The sequence below is a fragment of the Triturus cristatus genome, chromosome 6 (genome assembly GCF_964204655.1).
Source record: "Triturus cristatus chromosome 6, aTriCri1.1, whole genome shotgun sequence".
NCBI lineage: Eukaryota > Metazoa > Chordata > Amphibia > Caudata > Salamandridae > Triturus > Triturus cristatus.
In genome coordinates this window covers 1842032864-1842057990 of record NC_140589.1, presented here as the reverse complement: position 1 = coordinate 1842057990, position 25127 = coordinate 1842032864, and the positions used below count along the sequence as shown (strand labels likewise).

At 42.3% G+C, this 25127-nt stretch overlaps 1 protein-coding gene across 1 annotated transcript in view; it reads left to right on the top strand.

Annotated features, from left to right (window-relative positions):
• The window catches only part of EIF2B4 (eukaryotic translation initiation factor 2B subunit delta), an 89343-nt gene that overhangs the window by 33539 nt on the left and 30677 nt on the right, over positions 1 to 25127 (top strand). Inside the window, exons 6-9 of the mRNA XM_085613290.1 lie at positions 8899 to 8990; positions 14176 to 14290; positions 15067 to 15143; positions 24439 to 24541. Coding sequence (XP_085469416.1) covers positions 8899 to 8990; positions 14176 to 14290; positions 15067 to 15143; positions 24439 to 24541 — 387 coding nt within the window. The remainder of the gene's footprint in view (positions 1 to 8898; positions 8991 to 14175; positions 14291 to 15066; positions 15144 to 24438; positions 24542 to 25127) is intronic.

Sequence of the window (25127 nt, the reverse complement as noted above, 5' to 3'; positions counted from 1 at the left end):
TGCTCCTATCACACCCAGATTTCTATTGTCTTGTTTTTCTCTTTTTTAGAGTTCACTGTTCTAATTTTTTTCTAGTGTAGTAAAGGAATACAATCCTTTCTGGTGGCTTCTTATATGTACATATAACAGATCATGTCCAACATATTGGTTCACAAATCTGCTATTAGTGTCGCGTATACTTTCCTCTGTTCATGTGTGAGGGAAGTAGCCCCTCTCCGAGGCTCACGACGTCCCTTAAAAAGTAATCTAAAATCCTCTGGACGCCTCTCCTGGCCAAACATTTCCCTGGAACGAGTCTCCCTAAACTACTTGTGCGCTTACATGTTTATAACTTATCCCTCTCAAGAGAGGTATATGACCAGTCTTCAACCCCAAAATCAGGGTCTCCTGACTCTCCACCTAACCCTAAAGCCACTGACTGCCTTCAGTGTCTATGTAACAATTCCCATTGCTAACAGGGTGTCTGCCATTTCTGCATTCTCTTGGAATGCTCCTTCCTGATGTCAGTGTTTGTTGGTTTTAAATGTGGTGTCACCAACATCTGGGAACAGAAAGGTTTGTGTTGTGGTAGAGTTTTCTTTTCAACACCAACCATAATCCGTTTCCACTCCATTACTTGAAGGAAGTATTTCCCTTAAATGAGGTGTAGAAACAGAGGGTGACTGACCTAGGTATCCTCTTCAGTCCGCCATTTGTACAAAACCTCGAAGGTCTGACCCCCCTGCATCATCTGGGAATTCCAAGTCTTGCAGTACTCTTGCTCTACATTTTTTCAGCTTTTCCCTCTGATCCACCAGGACGTTGTTCTCCTCCATTATACTCCACTGTGGACCCCTCATTTCTGCAGTATCTTTCCCAGTTTCAAGAGACTTGAGCTGTTGCGGCATTTGTTTTCCCCGTGTTCAGTTGCATTCGTCCAATAATCCCCTGGACTTGTTGTTTAGTTCATTCAGCTTAGTGCTAGTCCTTGATGTTTCTTGGAGTTCTCTGGAACATTTCCAAATTAATCTCTGTAGATGGGCCACATCCATGCCATTCCGTTGGAGGTAGCCGTGCGCTCTATAAATGCCACTTATTAATATATTATTCACCAACCTATGAATTTGGCGGAAGGGAACCATGTTCCCTCTCATTTTGCTTTTCTACCTAAAGCCAGGAGACACTGCAGTTGTGTGGCAATAGTATCTTACACAGAGGGACAATGTCCGATATTTTATCTCTAGCTTTTTCCTTCAATAAATATAATAATCCACTTTTTAGATATTGTGCCCCATTTAAAGGAAATGAACTAAGAGCTGCAACCTTGTGTTGTATGTTTTCAAGCATGCTAGGCCGGATAACTCATCAAAGTAGCTCTCAGTGGTCCTTTGTCATTTGTCACACCTTCAGCTGTCTCTTTACTCTCTAAAAAAACCAAGAAGGGTATCACAGGACCCTTCTTTAGGAAGGGAAGAGAGACTTTAAATGTAAGGGAAAGGGAATGCACTAAGCAGACTGTCATATTACAAAAAAGTATCCCCTATTTCACATGAGGAAATTAATATATCCTCTGGATATCTCCCTGCTATAAAAGAAAACAAATACTTTTCTTTGTTAGACCCTTGCGCACTCTAGTAGTGGCGTGGATGAGACCTCATATTCGGATCTTCGGTCTCATCCCGGTCCCTAAAACCCAGGATGTGTGCGACCATATTCCAGGGAACATTTTGGATATCACTTTAGCAGGGGTCTTCAGAGTATAATAAAAATACCTTCAACAACCAAGGTATCCCTTTAATCACGGTTGTTTATCTATGACTAAAATTGATGTGGGGTAAGGATATAATGGTCCTGTTACCCTAATAACGGGTCGACCTGTTTCAGCCCAAGTTCTCTTGAGCCCAGGGCTTTCATCAGGACACATAGGCTGCCCCGGGGTTGTTCTCTAAATCAGTCCTATTGTTTAGACAACACAGACAACATGCATGCATCAACAGGGTTCTACTCACCCAGATTATTGGAACTCAGTCTTGATTTCTACATTTGAAACAAAGCATTTACCATAATAATTGTAGCAAGAGTGATGTTTCCAACATGCAGCCTATAAACATGTAGCATTCTTGTGGCTTTCTAGCTGCATCATGCTTTGTTGGAACCACACAACTCATGACAAAATATTGTATGCATGCATTCATGCTGTGTAATTTCCCATTAATATCTCTATAAACTATATGGTCCAGAGATCAGGTGCACCGTGAGTTAACTGTGTGGTATAGCATTGCCCAGAAAATATGGGGTGTGAAAAAACGTGTCCCGTGAAGCTGTTGGGTGTGGTACCAATAATCAGGACTTAATCATTTAGGTAAACCTATAATACAACATATGGGGGAGTGGGGGCATGCCCCCGTATTTACACAGTGGGGGCAAGTGTGATCACAACAGGAGATACCAGGTTCCCCTTATTTTGTTTAAAAATAAAAGTATAAAGGGAAAGTAATCCGAGCAGTGAAGCGAGTTTAGCGGGTCACGTTTCAGTATCAAAATGGTTATAGCCCCCACGTCAACCACTTCATCAAGGGCAGCATGCCAGCAAAAGACCTACTATGAGTCCAGCTCTCCTCTCCGCCCTTACCACACTGGCGATGAAGTCCCAGTATGTGTATTCCTTGCCGGTCGAGTGTTGGAACTCTGCACACACACAGCAGTGTGATGACATCATGGTCATGTAGGCTGCTACAGGCTCCTGGGGACTGTAGTTTTCTGGCCCCCGCAAGTCTCGGCTCAGGAGGGGTGATGTAGACTCCGCGTCACTGCAAAAAATGCTTCTGGGGATTGTATTAACACAGGCATGAATTAGGAGATTGTCTTCCTTGTTATCCCAGAACAGATATCCGTAATATACAAGTATCCACAGTATAGAGTGGGATAACAAATATTTTCTTTACTATGGTTGAGTCACCTTTGATTTCACTATAAGAACTCAATATATTGGTTTCAAGAACATAACACTGGTGACGATGTGGGTAGACCTGGTATTAATGGAATTTCGACAAGGAATGGGAATTTGCCAAGCACTGTAAAGGTAAGTTCCAATTCTATTAAGGACACAGAGGCGAGGATTATGCTTTTATCTCTCTTCACTTTATTATTATAAATTTCACAGCAGTCATGAAAGATATTCAAACAAATCTTCAAAACATTAACAGGAAAAATTGCAACTCCCACAGATCCAGGGTGGAACCAGAGTCTATAGTCCTTTCACTGTGTCTATTATCATCAACACATAGTCCCATGTTTGTGTCCTTCCTTCCCCTTTCATGAAGAGAGATAAAAGTATAATCTGAAGCCTCCGGTCCTGACATAAAATTAAGGGTAAATCATTGTTCAGGCCAAACTTGTGGGTTCCCAGTTTGTATACCCATTATTGATCCCGCTTAAGCAATGTGCTTGTTATGTTTTCACTGAATATCATTTTCTCTATAATAGTTCAATAGGTATCTATATGCTTTCTCTATGTTTTGTTCTGTCCATTTCATTGAGGATCTCTGGCAACGTACATTACTGCGATGTTTGCCAATCCTGATTTTAATCTTTCTTGGTGTCATCACTATATAACCCAGCTTGCATGGACTCTCAATCAAATCATGTTATTAAGGTTTCAATTTGTGTGATTTGGTTGTTCCCATGGAGTACTAGATCGAACACTTTTGGCGGGCAGTCAATGGGCATACCGAACACTATCCGCAAGGGCAATGGCCTGTAACCCTACGAAGGTCCCATAGGGTATTCTGATTCTTGGGATTGTTTTTTCTTGATCTCGTGTGAACTAGGATATCCCTGAGATTCCTGTGTCTTGTAAATGGAAAAAGGGGTTCTCAAAGGATAACTGGTTGCATGTTAGTATGCGCCAGTGCTTATTGATAAACTTTCTTCACTTGCTTAGAAACATGTACTGACACCAATGGTCTTTCTTTTCTGCCTTCTTATTGTCTGCTACTAAGGTCTCTATGGTTATTACGTTCCCTTTTTATTGGCTTTCTGGATAAATTGTTTTGGGTAGTGTCAATATAGCAATTTTAGTTGAGAGTTTATTTGCTCCTGAACTATAATCCTGGATGTCTTAGCATTTTCTTCTAATTCTCAGAAATTGTCCTATTGGGAAATTTTTCTTTAGGGTGCGCGCTGTTGAAGTGCAAAGGGCTATTCCTGTCCTTTAGGTTTTGTGTAAAGATTTGTTGATAGTTCGCCATGCTCTGCTCTGATGGTTACATTTAAAAATGACGCCTCACTGTTACTTAAGGTCATGGAGAATCTCTGGAACCTATTCTGGTTATTCAACTATTGCAAAACCTGTGTGGCTTTATCTTCATTGCCATTCCAGATGATGACCAGGTTGTCTATGTAACAGCGCCATTACCGTCATTTCTGTCCGCTGGGGTTATTGGTCCATTTATGCTGCTGTTCGATCCAGTGTACATACAGGCAGGCCACATTGTAAGCCGAAGTGCTTCCCATTGAAGTGCCATGCTGTTGTAGATAGATTGTCCTCTGAAGCAAAATAATTCGTTGGCAGGTCCAACCTCACCAGGTGCATAATGCACTTGATCGGGTGATTTAGGACCATTCTATTTCCAGGAGGTTCTCTATCACTCTTAAGACTTTCCTCTTGAGGGATGCTGGTATAATGCCGATATCCAGACACAGCATACATTCTGTGTTGGGGTCGTAGTCTAGCTCCACTATGATGTTCAGCAGGTGCTTTGTTTCTTTTACATGGAGCTTCGGCTCGGTGACTAGAGGTCTCAAGTGCCAGTCCACAAATTGTGATTGAGGGTCCAACACTGAGCTGATTCCTGAGACTATGGGTCGGCCATGTTTATTATTTTGGGGTAACGTATAAAAATAAAGGGTTCTTGGTTTTTGCTGAAATCAAAAAGTCTGACTCTTTCGTGTTCTCCAAACTTCTTCTTTGGCTTTGTTTACTAATGGCGATATTTCTCCTTGTAGACGGTTGGGTCCATCTGGAGTTCTTTATAGTTTCTATCGTCTCTCAGTAGAACTAGACATGCTTCACGGTAGTCTTCTTGAGAGTGAATGACAATAGTGCCACCTTTATCAGTCTGTTTGAAGGAGAAGGTGTGGCATAATGGCCAGAGCTGACGACTTTGGAGTTGAGGGTCCAGGTTCGAGTCTCTGCGTCGGCTCAGCATCCTGTGATTCTGGGCAAATCATTTAGTCTCCCGTGCCTATGGACAGTGCCTAGATACCCTCATGGGTGATTAGTCGCGCTCTACAAATCAGAGTATTTATTTAGTTATTATTTGATAAAAGGTGTGTCTTTCTGTGTAGAGCTTTCAGGGCGCCTCTACTGTTTGTAATGTGTGGTCTCTCAGCCTTTAGCTCCAAACCGCCATCCCATCGGACATTTACAACCCAAAAGGCCACCCATTGCCCACAACAAACTCCTGCATCCATTAGCATCTGACGCTGCGTTGTTCCCCACACACTTACTGGTGCCTTTCATTTCACTGACTTACTATAGTCCCCACAACAGTGTGTGCGGAGCAATGAGCCGCAGTGCATGGGCTTGATATGGGGAAGATAAACGAGCCTCACTCTGGGAGCCAGACCTGCAGGTGATGGTTTTGGCCCCATACCAGGGCAGAGGCCCTCCATCCAACCCTGGATGAACCGGTCTCCTTTCTGCACCCTCTTAAACAAGCCTGAGGCACTCTCTTAGAGTGTCATGCCCCCAGTTGAGGGATTCCCACAAGGAAAGTGCTTGTTTTCCTTGGGTGTCAAACCCCGCCCCCAGCTCTTTTGACTGATCCATTCCACCTTTTTGTCTGTATTTTTCATGTGATACGTGTTGGTGGACAGTTCATAGCAATGGTCACTGGGACGGCTGAATGCATAAATGAAGAGACCATTATTTATGTGGCGTACCCACTGAATGGTCATCTGCACTCAAACCATAGTTGAGGTTCATACCCAGTTCAGGGATAATCCTTTACTGACACCTCGAAGGTAAAGACTGCCCTGGAGTTACTGATTGCCATTTGTTCAAATTTCTCAACATCATTAAGGTGTTTATGGTCAGAGTTTAAGCATTGGGCCACTTTTCTTTATAATGCCAAGATCGAAATTGATGGCGCCCGAGTTGTGTTTAGAAATTAGAGTTCACAGCGTTGTGTCTGGTACTTTCATCATCATTGAGGCCTGTGGGGTGTCTTGAGTGTCACATTAGTATTTGGTATCTGGGTGTCACTGAGCTAATTGGTGCCTGTTTGTTGCTGGTCTTGTTTTGGATTTGAGGGTGGTTATTTCCATCACCGAGCTGTGCTTGAGGTTTCGGACCACTGATAGTATTTGACATCAGATTGTCTTTAAGCTCTGTTTCGAAGGGGTGGATGCTGAAAACAGAAATGTATTTGTATTCAAATCACTGAGACATGTTTTGACATCTTGCAGCATCTGCTCAGCAATGTTATTATTACAGGAGCATAGCGGTTTTATTTTTAAACAACAAATTATTCATCTCTTAAAATCTAGTGATTACCAAGCTCTGGTATCTCTGTGTTATTGCCTGCCTGTGTGCACTGCGTTGTTTGTGTCATTGGTGTTTTGCATGTGCAGCTCTGCAGCAAAACCAGTGCGGACACTAGAGCGAAACTTGCAGCAGCACTCGAGTTTATATGGAATGCAGCTGACCTGCGGAGTTGCAGTCGTTTCTTGATATCTAAGCTGCATTTGGAATCTGCCTCTAGTGTCTCGGAGCCTCCTATCCAGCTCTGCCTCTGCAGTGTTACGTGGATCATTGTTGATCAGTTGTGTTAGGAATCTGCCTGTGCTACTATGACCTCTGGCCTTATTTGGAATCCGAGGTCACTACAATCCTGCGGGGTCATTGAGCCGTCTTTGACATTGGTCACAGTCGCTGAGCTTTATCTCAAATCTGGAGGAGGTGCAGAGGTATTAATTTGCTTAAACTCCCCACTAAGCTATGCTTGGAGTTAACAGCATCACTGAGCCCTCTTTAAACCTTCCTGGATTGAGAAAGCTATGCTTGAAATCACACCGGATCACTGAGCGTGGTTTGGAATAAGATAAGATAAGATAACTAAAACTTGTTAAGGAATTGTGATCTCACTGCACCCCTTTTGATATTTACCCACATCACTTTTTTTTTTTTTAGGTACACTAATTTATGGAATATAGCAGCTTTTTCTGTTTTTTTACTGTAAGTGGAATTTGTGAACCTTACTGAGCTGTGTTTGGAATTGAACTGGAAACTTGAGGTGCTTGAATCTAGGTGGAATCGATGACCTGTGTTCGTCATAATTTTTATGGGCTTAGAAATGTGGTGTCCTTACCCTATTTTGAATTTTAAAGCATCGCTGAGCTTGGTTTGGGATTTGTATGGGCTGCTGAGATTGGTAAATGTTTGCTAATATCTGAGCTGTGGTCGAAATTTGACTCCATTACTGATCCTTGTTAGAAATATGGTGCAGAGTTTGCTGAGCCATAGTTGACAGTCACTAAGTTTTATCAGTAATTCGGTGCCCTATTGGGGTCACTGAGGCAATGGCTTGACCTGGCTAGCAACATGCGAGTAGAAGATCACTGAACGGTGTTTGAAATCAGAGCAGACCAGGTAGATGTTTGCTTTAGCACCTGGTCCTGTTTGCAATTTCCCCGAAGTCCTGGTTGAAGCAACGTGAGGTCAATTTTAATAGTCCGAAGCAGGTTACTAAGCAGCTAGTGTGACGTGTTGGTTATGGATTCAGGATATGTCCATCTTGTTGCTGAGGATCCCTGTGCAATGTGGACAGTTATCATTTATGTGATCTAAAAGATCAGCTTACCAATATTCATAGAACAAAAGGTTGGTGGTATGATTGTTAGGGAAACTGGCACCACCAGGGTGATTTCACCAAATATCGACAAAGAAATTGAATTAGTACAACGGTGCTGTAAGGTGGAGTGAACCACCGGCCTCCCCAAACTTGTGGCAAAAAGCCACAAATATTAACAAATTACAACCCCAGCACACGTTACTTATTGAAAATAAGACCGCAGTAGCATAAGTAAGTCCATTTAGTCACAAAGCTAAAACAAATTGATGAGGTTCTTCGTTTCTTTATTCTTTTCCTCTTTTCTCGTATTCGTACCAGTTCTTAGCCAACACGTGTTTCGTCGGGAATATTAACCCACGACTTGTTCAAGGCTCTATAGTCACTAGTCCCAATCTTTTTAAATTGTGGTGATAATTCCAACCCGCAGGGCCCATCAATGAAGAGACTCGTATGTTGCACTACTTGTTTTCCAAAACTGTCATCCATTGACAGAACCAAAATCTTAGTCTGTCGCCGTGTATCAAACCACGAACTTCCCAGCCTTGTACCAATAACGATGCCTCGAGTACGACGGTTTTGGAATCTTTTGGATTGTAATTTACCAATATTCATAACCAAGCCCCTTTCACAGCCACTATATGATTGTTCAATACCTTTTTTTCTGTTTCTTGCAGGCTGTGTTTAGCAGTTGCTTTAAGCAGGTCCCCGCAATAAAGGTTTGCATGTTGCCCTTTCTGAAATGCTACCTAGCTATTGCTTTTAATAGATTTGTGTTTGTGTGAGTTGTTTGTCATTCATCCAGGGCCATTCTGGTTTGTATTCCTTCTTTGCAAATTAAGTGACGCCTTCCCATTCTGTGTTGGGTGACTCCAGCTTCCGGCCTGTGACCAAACTGGTGTTACACAGAGTGGGTAACGCTCATGTTGTGGGGAAGCACAGCTTTTGTTTTGTTTTTATTTGCTTGCTGTGATGTTCTAACAAGTGGTTATGTGTAGTTTAAATTTTCATTGAATTGTGCGTCTCCTGCTCCAACCATTCCTTTCTCCTGACATTTTCCTTCCAGGTCCCTTTGAGGCCGGATTATGGAACGAAGGTCAACCTCTTCTCCCACCTGCATCAGTACAGCCGGAAGATCCCTCTGACGCAGCAGATGAGGTGCGTAGGACAGATCATGCCTGTTGCTGAGGTGTGTACCTGTTGATACTGGTGTGGCAACCCACAGTTTTTAACCCAAAATCATGGACACATGTAAGCGGAAGTCCCAAAAACAAAACAGGTTCTTATATAAGAATGAGTCAATCCCAGTGGCTGCTTGTGAGTATTCGCTTTACCACTGTGCCTTTGCCTACATTACCATTCTGTGGCTGGACCTGAATGCAGATTGATGTTCATTAGAACAGCGGGGAAGGTTTGGGGAAGGCACCAGTGCACTGCTAGTAGACCCTTTAATGCTTCGTTAAATTAACAAATTCAGACACACAGGAGTTGGCCATTTCCTCCTACTGCCCCAGCAAGAATACTTGTAAGGCATACATAGCAGGAGAGCTGGGGAACACCGGCAGGCGTCTGACAGACCCTTTATAGGGTAAGTCTCAGAGCTTGCGTCCGTATCGATACTATTTCTGACCCACCAAAAACTATTGCAGGGCCATTCATAAAAATGGGGCGGTGGAATCTGGGAAGTAAAGATAATACCACAAATGTATAGTTAAACATTTTTTATTACATAGGCTGGAGCATTGGAAAAGACAATTATGGTAATGTTTATTCAAACCATCAGTGCAGTTTAGAAAGGTGAATAAGAAAAACATCTATATCATTTTAGGTAGAGGATAGTTCAATCCTATAGTATATTTTATGCCACTTTCTAGACCTGTATCCCAACCCCTCCACACCTTTCCTCTGGCTAGCCAGGGAGAGCACAGCCAGTTTGTTGCTAGCATTCAGAGTTCATGGACAGAGCGCCCACCGTGCCAGCATTGTGTCGCCCGACATCCTGTGTTCCTCTCCTCGAGTTGATAAAACTTTGGGTTTTTATAGTGGAGGAGGGAAACCAAACCCTAGCTCCATTTACCACATTTATTTACAAGGATGAATAAATGTATGACTGAATGTTCTCACGGTTGCAAGAATGTACATGGGGATTGTACCTACATGATGCAAACTAGCAGGGACTTACATTGAGATATAATGTATACAGTGTACCCTCAAGAGACCACAAGTAACAGTGATGAATTACTCATGTAAAATGTAGAATATAAGCTCAAAGCATACTCCGAATTAGTCCACATATATTTGCTTGTAGACAGGCATATCGGACACAGCATTATTTGTTAACCACTGTCATATGTAATGTCTCTGAGTAAATCGTGAGCACTGTTAATGTGCCGTAACATTAGGCTACAAAATGTTCAAAGTATATTAATAAAGTAACACTGTGACTTGCTGCACAACCCGAAAGCAGGTGTCTCAAGACTTGTGACAACATAAATCTTTCAGTGTAAGCATCTGACAAATTAAACCAGGGGCCAAACATCATTACTAAATTATCAAACCAAAACTATAAGACCTAGTAGGTGTGTCTTGATATAAGCATTATTTTATAGATTCCGTTTATGGTGTCCTCTGTGTCAGTACTGTGTTTAAAGCCCCCCTAATTTTTTTGTCTTGGGCAACTCAGCTCTTGCATTTTAAATGAAAGGGACTTATTGGTGGGTGGGGGAAAGGAATAATACACCATAATGGTTAACCGCATAAAATGCAAACTCCTTTCGGACAGTGTCTCGAGAAGCTACTACATGCTATGGGGTTGTACAGGGTTCTTTTTTTGTCATCTGTGCTATTGAATATTCACTTGCCCTCTCATCCCCCATTTGAATGAGGGGGACAATTTGGCATAGGCGATATGCAATTCTCTATTAGTTTGTTGTGGATGGTACCTTACTGATTGAACTCGAGAACTGACTGAAAAGCATATGAAATTGAATTCACACCAATTAGTTATCGCTTCGCTGTTGCAGGACTGAAGGCATCCTGTTTGGCACCACAGGGAGCTCTTGCCTTGGGGCCTCATTACAAGTTAGATGGGGATATGTGTGGAAATTCCAAGTAGTCAGAATCTCAGTTTTTTGCAGCTGGTAGATGTGCACATATAGAGTTCACTCCCACAGAATGTGGAATAACTGTGTGGGATTGAATTTCCCATGGAATTCCAATTTGCAAGAGATTAACTCAGCATTTACCACCGGCTTAACACCGGTGGGAAATGTCCACAAGGCAGCTGATGCAGGGTGGTGGGGATGGTTGATGAGAGAACGGGAGGATGTGACACTACATGCTCCTCATGTCTTAGACGGGGGCTTGGCTGCACTGCAGTCCTTTCCGAAAGCAAAATTGCTGGTTGGATTTTCCTGCTGGTACAATTTGGCCTGGTGTGGAAACACCATCCCACTTATAATTATGGGGAGCAGAATGTTTCCAGGGACTTAAGCTTTGCACAGTTCATAACTGGGGCTTATATACTATACCCCTGCCTAACTTAATTGATCAAAAGTGAATAGCTTCCTATAGGGTTAAAAAACATTGGCTTATTTTTGCTGAAGACTCTGAATACCCAGTTAGGAAAGGTCTAGGAAGCGTTTTTCACCATCTGGCGGAAGTCACGCTTCTACCCACAATGCGGTCTACCACCCTTAAAATCATAGGGGTAAGAGCAGCCATTAACATGAGTGCAGACTATCTCAACAATCTTTATTTAGGTTTGCCAACCGTCCCAATTGATTTCCTCTAAAGGGTTCAAGATGTGGCCTTTACACTTGTCACAGAGCTAGGCTGCTGAGATCATGGCTTCCAGGTAAGACGAGCAACACACTGCCTCTGGCACAAGGACCATTTATGCGTTAAGCTGAGCTGTTGAATATTTACAAAATATAAAAACTTAGCTTCATCATGCTTGTTGTAGCAGATTTCCCTCTTCCATCTACAAGCCTGGAGAACATCAAATACCCCTCGGCCACATGTTGAATATGGCAGACAGATGTGTTAATGTAACCGTCTGATTTGCAACCTACTTTCAGAAACTTCTATTTTCTCCAAATAGGTGCAGGGAACTTCTCAGCACAATGAGAACCATATGTAACTCCCAACCAGGGACAGAGGACCTTGTCCTCTGGCGACAACTTATTTATAAGCTTGGATCTTTCATCAAGGAGAACATCTTTTAAATAAGAAACAAACTTTCTTGCATCACTCCACCATTACCCTCCCTTGGGGACGCCTACCCCTACAACTACAGACCAATGTCCTTTCACCACCCTTGTTGAGTTTTATTCCCATGTCTACGGAGTCCTGCATTCAGCTCCTCCAGATGAGTAAAATATCAGGGTCATCCCAAGCAATGTCCCCACCTGCTCCCCTTAAATCCAGTAGGACCGCTCTTGCCACTCGGTTGACGCAAATACTCATTGCTTCTTCAATTGATGGGGTTGTACCCGCCAAATTAAAGTTCTTGTGATACCTCTGGTTAAAAAACATGTCCTAGATTCAGACACCTTGGCAAGTGTTTAGGCCTATCTCACCTCTCCCATTCTTATCAAAAATACTTGAGAAAATCATGACTAAACAACTACTACCATTTGCATGATTTGACAACCATTTCAGCTGTAACTAAGCAGGCTGGTTAATCTCTCAGAGGTGAACAATTTTCACACCCTGATAAATGGAGGTGGCTTATGAATATTGCTACTCCAAACCTCTCCGCACTATTTAACACCATTGACCGTAGGATTCTCCTTGTCTCACTCATTCAGTAGTAAGGGCATGGCCCTAAATGGATCTCCTCCTTTCTTACAGGTGGATCCGAATCCATCCACCGGGTGCCTTCACCACCTCCTCCTCCCTTATTAAGTGGTTTGTGCCTCAATGATTCCTTCTGCTGCACTCCTATTCAATCTATGCATGACCCTTCTGGTTGGGCCGCTTAGGCATTCTAGTGCTAAAAGTATCCTACTGTGTCTACGCAGATGATAACACAACTTATCAACTTGCATAATTATCACCATACCCCCAAAGGGTAGTCCACACAACCATGGACTTTGTGAGTTGGATGTGGGCAGCACTACCTCAAGTTCAACCATTCCAAATGAAACCTTCTACCGATCATCTGTAACTCAATCTGTGGGACAACCGTCTTTGGCCCTACAACCGAGGTTAATACCCATTCCCAATGCCAGAATCTTGGACTCTTGTTGCATATCAAAGTGGATTTTAAAGCTCAGATCTCCCAAATATTGAAAGCGTGCGCTCATCAAATATGGCTACTCAGAAGAGACTTCCCATTTCTATAATTTTCTCACAGAATTATGGCAGGTAATACTTTTGTCTGTACCAGACTAAATTATGGGAACGTGGACTATAAGGTATTCCTAAATTCTCAATCGAATGTCTCTAAAGGATCCAGAACTCCCTGGTCAGATCCGTTTTTCAACTGAGGTTTGATTTTACCTCTAGCCACCTATGGCAGCTTCCTTGGCTGCCTGTTAGGAATAGAATTCTCTTCAAATCCACTTACATAGTGTTTAAAATTTTCATGGAGAGACCGTCCTTCCCTTCCTGACCCCCCCTAAAGTTACAAATTTCAGAAACATCGGCTTAGTGGCGCGAAGGTCACGCAACAAAAGGATGATGATTGTTCCTAGGTTTAGGTTTTCACATTGGGGAGGTGGTTCCTTTAGGGTACAGGGCCAAACTTTGCAACTCTATACTGGTTGAAATCTGAGACACATCAGAAAATGCTTAGGTTCAGGAAAGCCCTTGACACTTGGCTTTTCAATCAGTGAACTAACCTGTTCTGTTTAGCCTTTCTGAGGACACGGTCACCCAGAGACGAGAGACTCAGCTGTAGTGTTTGTTGTGCGTTGTAAATCCCGCTAAAAAAAATTACAATAATTATTCTACAAGAATCTACCAAAGCCTACTTTGTACTCCCTTATAAAAGTATAAGACAGGGGGCTGGTGTTCGTGGGTCTCATCTTGTGGAAGCTTTTGATACAAGAGTTCACACTGCTGTCCACCTGACCCAGCTTTAAATAAGGCTTCCAAAAAATAGCCTAATTGAAGCTCAAAAACGCCTTCACTAAGAGACCTGTCTGCTTGGTAGTGTGTGCATTATAAATGTATTAATTATTCGCTTTTTATGGTTCTTTGGGACTTTCATCAGTTCCCTTTACCCCGCATTTCATTCCTTTGCTCCTCAGAAGAGAAGTGAATGGAAGCCACTGTCGGTGGCGTTGCTTGTTTTTGTTCTACTGAGTTGCTAACGTTGGTCCCTGTCTTTCTTCAGCATTCCCGCCACAGTCATTCATCCATCCGTGGTGCGGCTTGGGCTGCAGTACTCAAACGGCATCATCACAGGATCCAATTCCCGTTGTATAGCTCTCCTGCATGCATTCAAACAGGTATGTGATGAAGCAAGAGCTAAGTGCATGAAAGAGCTTCAGTCCAGCATTGTCTCCTGCGTTCAACTCCTATTTCTTTACACAGCAGGTCTATCCTGCACCGCGCTGCTGCGCTTACTTTCATCAAACATGTACACAAGGAACGGAGACCTGCTCCAACCTTCCTCTCCTCCTAATGTTCTCCTCTCATTCACTCCTATCTTTATATTCTGGGCTAGTAAAACAAATGATTTCATCCACCTCTCGGAACTTACTGTCTGCCGCCTCTGTGTTCCTGGTCACTGCCATTAAGGGAGTGTTTTATTTCCAATGGGAACATTGTTCATAGAAATATGGAGTTCGGCATGAAGGGCTTTGTACCAGAGCGTACGATCACCTTCTGGTCTTTGTCGTGTCTCCTAGATTTAATTCTACCGGTACCTTTCTAATGAAAGTTTATTGCTCCTGCCTACTAAACTACTGTAGAGTATGTGATGACCATTTCCACAGATCTCTGCCTCCATCCCTCATGTTTTTGCTAGTGTTGGTCTCTCCCTCACTGCCCCATCACAGAGTGTGCTCGTTACAAACCCTGATCTGCTGTTCTTGCATTGCTTTGATGCTTGTGATTGTCATGGTTTGATACTTGCAAGACACTGATCATATGAAAAGTGCTCTGCCACCCATTGGGTCTTGTTCATGCTGTATAAAATTGTTGATAATAAACAAATCCTACCCCATGCATGAAGTTACTTGGCAGATACTGAATTGTAATCGGTTTTCTTGCCATATCGTAGGTCATTCGCGACTACTCCACACCACCCAACGAAGAGCTCTCCCGTGACCTGGTGAACAAGCTGAAGCCCTCGATCAGGTGAGCGTCTACTGAGAGGAGATGGGAAGCGGTCTGGTGCAGTGGATGCTGGTCCTGACCCAAAGTGAACCAAGCTTTGTGCTACGGAGCGAGTTGTTTCTGAACTTCCAAAAAAAATTAAACGTGGTTACAGCTCTCAACACCACAGATATTCCAAGAATCTCTAGATTACGGAGTAATGTTGCGTTTAATGAAAAATACAGTTTATGACTAAGGCTTTTACTGATTCTTACAGATAAATACAGACAGAAAACAATTTGTTTCCTTTATGTATTTATTTTTAAAAGCTGAAAAAACTGAAAATGGTGCTTCGTGTGACAAACTCTCCATGCGGTCTTTAATGAATTCTAGGCAACAGCTGAGCAGGCAGACAGCATGGAGGGTTAAAATGCAGGATGAGATTTCCTTAAATACAAGCATTTGTTAACATATTTTTGTAGTATGATGCCAATATGTACCTGCGAGTGTAGTCTTTTGTTATACGTGGTTGCTTAGTTTGCTAAAACGTGCCAGGCATCCATGTTTGAGTGCACGTCGAAGAGCTGGAGTTATATAAACGCAGAAATATACAATTTTACAGCTACATTTATTCTTGAAACACAAAATAAATATGGATAATTACCAATAAGACGGCCCAAAAATAAATATGGATAAATACAGACGGAAACGTTGAAAAAAAAAAAAAAAAACTGGGAGCCCTATTTATGACTCACTGTCTTTATTCCCTTGGTGTATCTATCAGCACAAATCTAGTAGTTGTAGATAAGGAACATACAGAACTACTGCATGAGATGGGCTCTTAATCGTGTTTCAAAAGGGACTCATGTGCCATAATATACTGTTCCATCAAGGACTAATAAAAGGCCAAACTGTATTTTCTTTCCCATTTTATGTCACACCTTTTTACTTTAAAGAAGGCAGGTGCAACACAATACACTTGTCTATACACATCACTGTTGCTGTCTGAGCAATGTGACCTAATGTCTCACTTGTTCATATGTGACCCCCATGTGCCCCACAACTATACCTCTGTGTTGAATATTCGCTTCCAGTTCCTTAGTGACGAAACTCGTGTCTAACAAGTAATAATTGTTGATATAAGAATTTGTGCTCGGACTGTAGCAGTGGATCTAATATGGAAAATAGCTATTTGTTACAGTTTCTATTTTCCCTTTACATGGACTAATTTGGCTAATAAACTTTGTACCTAATGATAAAGCGTAACAGCGCTGAGGAAAAACGTCTCCAAAACAGATCAAAAACAAACCATGAAGTAACCGGATTGAGGATCAACCGGCTATTGTAAATGGCAGAGGAAGGTAGGCATCTTGATTTGAGGATAGTGCAAAAGTCCAGATTTTGTATTCGGAAAAACGGAATTTGGGATTCATGCAGATTCTGAACATTTTACAAACTTTCCCGAAAGTGTGATTTACAGCAGAAGTGCATCAAAATATCGAGGTAGCTGGGGCTCTGGAGCTGTATTTTCCAAAGAATGGCAATTACAGGATCTCAAAGAAGAAAAACGAAATTACCTTTAGCTGATTGTGTGACTGCCTGTGCCCAAGCCCTGCATGCTTCATCTCATGAGCCATTGGTCTCCTCAAATAAAATCAGACATCTCAGATTCTGTTGTGCCTTTCTGCAGACATACTGACACACTTTACATTTTTAAGATTATGTCAAAGCCAATTAAACAGTGCCTTATATCTTAACAAAACAGATGAGATGACAGGGCAAGCCAAATCAAAATGTTACATTATACATTCTTTGGCTGTTTAATTTTGGTGCAGTACGCACTAAAGGAGGCTGGCAGCATAGTTTATCAAGTTGAACTACAAAAGAAGCGGATAAATGAAAGGACATGTGTAACAAGCACTGGGGAAAGCACATAGGCTGTTTTTAATGTACACCAGCTGGAGGTGGTGTGAGGGGGGGGGAACATTTAAATGGGGGAGGAGGAAGTGCAAATAGGATAGTACAGAGCAGGCTTTCTGTACATTTTATTTTTTCACCTTTTGGATATAATTCCAAGAATAGTATAGCAGCACACCATTCTTGATGTAAGAAATGGTTGTTGCTGCTCAAGAAGAAGGATCAACTTTGTATATTTGTAAACAGGAATATTTAGTGACCTCTGTTAATGTTGCCATCGGAGTAAGGGAGAACTGCTTATAGCAAAAACTGGTGCTGAGCTTTGTTTTTGCATGTGTGTATGTAGCTAAGCTTTATACCTTTTGACATTCAGTCAAATTATCTTTTTCACCACAACCATTGAAGGCCGCATGGGAATGTAGGACAAACTATTGGGATGGAAAAGTCAAATGTTCGAACCAGTTTGAAACTTAATACAATCTATGGAGTTGGCAAGTAGTTTGAAATTCCGTTTTTTACATTTCTCGAATACTGCATCTTTTATTTGCAAGTATTCACCCTTGTTGTAAATTACCTTAACACTACTACTCACACCTCTTTATCCCGCCACTTACCCATTGCTGCGGTGTTCCTTAACCCACACACTATACACTTCGCTTGCCCTACCCCTTTACCCAAAACTAAGACTCTCTCCCCTCCACTCCAACACTATAGATGACCCTAACCTCATTTTGAACAATTAACCTAATCTTCAAACCGAAGACTAACCCAATTTACGTGTTTTAAACTATTTGGAACTTTTCTCAGACGGTCTACTTTTTTCAAACTTGAAATGTAGTTGTTCCGACAATTTTATTAGGTTTTTTTAATCTAATACAAATTTGTCTTTCTCTCTACCCCTCCTTCATTTCAGATAATTTTTCTCATACGTTTTTCAAATTTCTAGAATTTTAAATATTTTCCTAAAACGTCAATTTGCAAGGTAGCCCTCCAAGGCAGCTGTATGGTGTTTTGGGAGTGAGACAAGACACCTTCTTAGTTTTAATGTGTCTATGCCTTCTGAGAAAACCATCTCCATACTTAACGCTAGTAGAATGCTTACATATTAATTGTCAAAACAGCACCTTGGTTTCTGAAAGTGAAAGGTATCGGAGTTTACATTTCGTCAAACGTAAGGGCTATTTTTGTTGGCTTGTAATTTAACTTGGGTAAACCGTTCTTGTGCAAGTCCTAAAATAACTGACCTCCGTTTGCCTTGGCTGAAGTAAATAGGCATATGTATTTTGTCTCAAATTGAAAACGTGTTGGTTCAGTGCCAGCCCACAATTGCACATAAATACTCTGACTTGGTACTTGGACTCTACGGTGATAACTTGGTTTAAAGATTGCTCTACAGTGTGTAAGCATGGAGTCTTCAATTTTGAATCTTATAGTCTAAAATTGCTGCCATTGTGTGTTTTATTACCAGGAGTCAGCCAGGAACCTGATTAGGGGAAGGTTTAACCGTACATTAACATTGAAATAGACTGGTTAACTGAACCGTCTAGCGTGCAGACAGTGAATCTTCCATTGCCTAGTCATCCTGGCTGTGTATTGCAAGAGTGGGCATGTGATTTGGAAATGGAGGCACAGGGTTGTTATAGCTATATATTTGCTTTGCTTGGTCAGTCTGTGGAACATTGGGCAGTTATGATGTGTTAGAAGGCTGGGGTTACACGCGTTGTATGGGGCATGGAGTACACTGCTGCATCTGCCCTAAATGTATGCACAGCTTACTTCAGTCGCTCCTTCAGTGTGCAGTTGCTAATTTGTTACTCAGTGTTTCATGTTCGATCCTGTGTGTTACAATGGCGATTGTGGAGTTATGTATGGTTCAACTACATTTTCATTGATAATGTTATTAGGTCGAGGCCTGTCAGACAGCGCAGCTGTCTGGGTGCAAAGACATACTAGGGATAATGCTGAAAACGTCCCTAGGAATGCATTCCACCTATTGCTTGCCATTGGCTTGGTGTTTTGTAACTCACATTTGCATGCTTTCTATTTGCTGGCTTTATTTGTTTTGGCTGTACAGCATGTCTTAGACCCACCTACATCCTCCCACCTCTCTCACTGGCTTCTTGTATTCTTCCACGAGTGCTTACTTTCTAGGAACTCTTTTTTTTTTTTCTTTTTTTCTTTTTCTTTTTTGTGAGGCACTTCTGGAGAGTACATGTGTTTTTCATTTGGCTCCTGTGTGATAGTTCACATCAGTAAACTTTTTGTATTTCTTTGAAAAGGTTTTCTGCCCCCCCATATTTCTTCTTGACTGATCCTGCTCATCTCTGCCAGTAAATCAATCGGGGAATGCCCGTGAGGAACAATGTTTTGTTTATAAGCTTGTTTATTGTGGTCAGTGATCTTTGCTAATAGCATAACTTAAAAAATCATCTTCCTCGGTTTCAGCCAATGTTATTGGCACTGGAATTAGGGAAGTGGATGGTGCTGAAGACCCCCAAAACAACAATGCTGGAGTTCACAAGGTATTGAGCAACAAACGAGCCTTTACATTTTTTTTTTATCTTGTCACATTTGCTGTGCAAAGACAGGTCAAATGTTAGGCGCTGTCTTCCAGGGAGCTTGGTGTTTAGTTTTCTTTCTCTGACTGCAAAGTGAGATGATTTATGTGACAATCTTGCTTGGTACGGGGGATGTGAAAGAAAAGACTTTTGGATGTTTTTTTTCTAGCACACAGCAAAATGTTATATGCCAGTAAATGAAGTGTACTATATCAGATTTAGCAAAGCACTAATGAAGCACATTTTTTGTAACTCTGAAGTGTGGTGGAAACACATTCACATTATCGTTTGTGCGCTATATAGTTTTATCAGTCAAACTGTAGGTCTACAAATGTATTGATCATTTGAATTGAAAATTTGGGTTGGATGACAGAACCACGCATGTAATTATCACGCATGCCTTTGCTATGCTGTCAATATAACGCATGGATCATTACCACGCAGGCATTTATTACAAATTGTTTTACAACGCATATCCCTTTACCACGCATGCCTTTGCCGCAAACTTTTCATTGTAAAGCAATGGTTTGTAAAGGCATATAGGTGCTCCAAATTTGGCAAGCGTGGTAATAGCCGGGTTGGGCTGCAGGGTGAATTTGGGATTGTTTTTTCTGCGCTTAGCAGGTCATCTTAGGAAGTCGGGGAGGAGGGGGGGTTATTAGCAATAATGAGCACTGCCAGCAGGGCCCCACTGGCCGAGTGTACTGTGGAACCTTGTTAACTGGTGGGTGGTGCAAGTCCGGGGGCCTCTATGAACCCCCCCAGTGCTCTGTGTTGCAAGTCTGGGCCAGAGAGCAGATGATGCCGGTGGGGTAAAAGCAGCACTGCTGGGGCCGTGGAGGCCGATCATGGGTCCTCCCAGTCCCGCTCGAACGGACAAAACCACAGTTTGGGACCAGAAAAAGCCACACCAGGCGTCGGGATGGGATTAAGCTCTGCATATCCCTGGAGCCCCGGCCAGTCGCCACAAAAACCAGAAGGCGGGCTGCAGGGTCCGGGACACGCCCTTCTTGGCTCTGCTGCTAGTGCGCACCAGCTCTGTAGCACCCAATTACCAGAGCCCTAAAAACAGGCCCGCCCCCAGTTCCGAGCCTTTATACCCCGGACCCATCCAACCTTCTATCTGACCCCCAGGACAACCCCAGAGGCCTAAAAACCTGAGAGCATCGTGACCGAAGACGGACCGTGACCGGAGAGTAGCTTTGGACTTAGACCCGAAATGAACATAAGTGACCGTAAGTGGGGGCGGTGTCTTTGGTTTTTTTAGTGTTTGAACATTACTTCACATAAGCTTTCGTTGTGAAAGCATATTCGTCGTTAAGGCATGCTTGGTAAAGGAATTTGGTGGTAATAGCTTTTTAATAACTGCATTGTGTGATCATAACCGCGTTGTACTGGCTCTTTCCCGAAAATGCGTTGTCTGTAATGGCAATATGCTAGCATACCATGCATACTCAATGGTACGTTACTCCACTTTGTGACACTCTACTCCGCTCTATGGCATTCTACACCACTGTACGCCACTCAACTCTACAACACTCTACCCGGCTCCACGCCACTATACTCCACTCTGTCACTCAACTCTGACACTTTACTCCACTCCACTGTACAACACTCTACTCTACGACACTCCAGTCCACGATATCTACTCTACTCACTGGCGTAACGGAACTGGAGGGGGCCTCCCTGCAACGCAGGTGGAGGGGCCCCCTCCGGGCTCGAACAGGAACTCTGTAGCCAGAGTGCTGTTCTGAGGGGGCCCCTTGGAGCTTGGGGGGCCCCCCTGCACTGCAGGGGCTGCGGGGGCCTGTGTTATGCCCCTGACTCTACTCCAATCCACTGTACACCACTGTACTCCACTCTACACCACTCCTCTCTGACACTCCACACCACTGTACTCTAGAACACTGTAATCTATTCCAGTCTATACCACTCTATGCCACTCCATTCTACGCCATTCCATGACATTCTACTCCACTCTGACATTCCACCCTACTCTACTACACTCTGCTCAGCTCCCTACTGACACTCTACTCCACGGTATGAAACTCTACTACGTGCCACTCTACAACGCTCCACTCTAATCTACTATGTCACTCCATTCTACAACACACTACTACACTTTGCTCCAATCTACAACACTCTACTCAACTCCATGCTACAAAAGTGTACTTCACTCTGCTCTACAACTCTGTACTCCACTCTACTCTGACACTCGACTCGACTGTACAACACTCCACTCTATGCCACTCTCTTCCATGATACTCTGCCACTCCACTCTTCAACACTGCACTACTCCACTTTGCCACTCCAGTCTACGGCACGCTGCTCCACTTCATGACTCTCTACTACACTCTGACACTCTACTCCATGCTATACCACGCCACTACTCTACGCCACTCCACTACTCTACGCACCAACTTTTAGCAATGGTGAACAGTAACCACGCTGGTATACAACATGGCTAAAACACATTGGCAATGCCAATAGCTCTTGCATATGCAAGACCTATTGGCTTTGTCAATGCTTGTTTTTTTAGGGGGCCTGTTTGACAAATGTCGCTGAAATTTGGCACACGTCTAGTGAAACTGGCTTAGTTTTGGCTTGCCAGCCTTCGTGCTGATCTGTGTATGAGGAAAACGTTAAGGGGAGGCCAAAAAATATGTATTTTACATTTTAGCTCCTGTAGGAAATTTATCTATCGACTACATTAAAGACCAGTAAATGGAATTACACCACTTTTGGCATGAAAGTAGAACTAAACTCAGAAAATGTTTTTTTATTTTGTATTTATTAAATCGGGGTTCGTGAACTTGAAAGGGTTAATTCTTCTATGTATGTTGGCTGTTAACTCTTGACTTCTGTCAGTCACGTTTTAATATTTCATGAAATGTGAATGCGTGAGAACAGATTGATTTTTTTTTTTGTTTTGATCATTTGAAATTCACAAATTCAGCCAAACTTAAAAGTTTTGTATTGTGGAAAAAAATTCCCATAGAAAAGAGGAGACTCCCATAATCCGTTCCAGGTCACAAAGGGGAGTAGTCGGGTAAGGGCGGGAAAACTCCACAATACAGAGACCAAGCATTGGGTGAAAGAATTCCAAAAAAATGAACATTCAGCTACCATTTTGTGTTCAGAAACTGGTGCGTTACCAAAACTTGCAGGTTTGCAGTGAATTTCTGACTTTCACAAAGTTAAAAAAAAAAAGACATATTTAGGAACCACTTGAGCAAGATTGAGAGGCAGGGTGAATAATGAAAAGCAGAAATCTGTCAATGGGATTCAATAAAAAAACTCTTGCATGCAGTATGATGTTGTGAATAAATAAAATCTGAAAGATTAAAAACAAGAGGTTTAAGAAATTTGCTAATTTCAAAAAAGGGGGAAAAAGGCTGAAGTCATTAGGCTTGTAGTTGGCTGCAGGGCCTCGTTGGGTATACTGACCTAAGACCAGTCCAACTCCTGTTGTGCGCGGTAGAAAGCAGTTTGCCATGCGTTTGTACACAGAGGCAGTGGCCCCGCATTCAACCGCTAGAAACCTTATAAATTCACTGAAACCACAAATTTAAAAGAACACGCTAACATTCACATGAACTCCCCCCCAAATGTTTTTACAGAAAACACACAGTTAAAGTTACGTTATGATTCAAAATCAGAATCCACAAGCCTCTGAAATTCCTCACTTTTAAGCCAGTACTGGTTCTGTATGCTTACCGTTCACTCAAGCCTTTGCCGCAAACCTTAACTCACTCCTAAACGAGCTGCTTGAGAACTCGCAATATTTAAAATATAATTAAATAATATCTACAATAAAATTATACTGCATCCATGTCAAAAGTAAGGTGATATGTAATGTCACTAGTTATTTAGTCAGTGTTATAATGGTTCCTGGAGTGCAGCCAGGCCCTAAGGGAGGCTGAGCCCGAAGGTTGTGCTGCCCTTGATAAGAGTGCCTTTCTAGTTACTTAATTAGACCTGCAGTAAAGCCCCTCTTTGTCCTGCCTGATTGAAAAACTAAGGACTTAACATTGAATATTACACTTTTATCTTCGAGAGAGAATCAATAATATGCTATCTTGATCCTTTCGGAAGAGCAAGTATGAAATGCGAAGTGTAATGGAAAGCCTGGATGAAACCTGAATATCCGATATAAGTATCCAACCGATGGAGAATGAATCTGTAGCTAGAATAGACAGGTGGGCAACAGATACTGTGTAAGAGAAGGTTTTTAATCAGGAATTTTGGATTTAACTTATCTACACTGCAGATGTTGAGCACCCAGTGTATGACTAGTAATTTTGTACCACCCGCTCATCACTGCACTCGTCTTGGCCTCCAACACTGGTAAATTTTCCACTTGCAGGCTGCTTACATTCTGAAGTAGGATTGTGTAGTACTTTCCAGTTATTGGCGATTTTCGGGATAGCGCATATCACTTCATACGACTACAGATATTCATAGGTGTAAGACCTGAAAACAAGTCCCAAGAACTCCAGAATTTGCCGTTTGACTCAGCTTTAAAATTTAAGTTCAGGGGTTCACTTGAACGGCATTGAGTGTGCCCAACAGGTTGATTGGTTGTAATACAAAGAGAGTAGTACACCGCTTGCATGCCAAGTAAATTGTTTCGCTGATGTTTTTTTAAGAGCTTATTTGTTTAATCTAATTAAAGCAGCAATGCTAAGAAGAAACCTCCTTCAATAGTTTAACAGAGTCTTATAGTAAGCATTGAATAATAGGCGTTTTATACCAAGTTGCAGAAATGTGAAATAAAATTAATTGTAATCTATTGAACAAAAACATCTTCTGGAAGATCTTGCTGGTATGAAAATTCTTTTCTATTTGTACCTTGCGTGCAGCTTCCTGAACCAGTGCCGACCACTGTCCGCCAGCATGGGGAACGCCATCAAATATGTGAAGAAAGAAATTTCCAATATCCCGAGCACCATGAAGGAAGAGGAGGTAAAGTGGGCAGAGTATGCTGTGTGCATCCATACACTTCCAATAAATGTAGCGATGAGCGAGGCTGCGTTAAGGCTGATAGACATGTGCTGGATCATGGGGCTGTGAGCGTGAATACCAGTGCCCACCAGTTACAGGCCTCCTTGTAAGAGACCTCTCTTTGCTAAAATTACTTTTTGCCCTGACTTAAAAATGCACATTTAAAAGGAATCACTCCACCCTCCTTTCCAGGCTCCGTTTTCATCCAGAAATGACCTCCATCCACTCTCCCCCTTTGTGGAGGAAAGACCAGTGGTAAAATAGAAAGTGATATGATATAGATATATATATATATATATATATATATATATATATCACCCAAAGATTGCCCTGCATATGAGCCCGCACTCCACAACAGGTAAAATTGGAACACCAATATTTATTCAAAAGCAAAGCAGGCTTTTCAGTTTGAGGCTTTTTCCAGTTCACTGCTAGTCTCTTGCCTGACGCGTTTCAGAGAACATTTCTCCGTTTTCAAAGGCATGTGAAGTTTCAGCATTCAAAGCACCACAGTTACCTTCCTGCTTTTATTCAATTAATGAGCCTC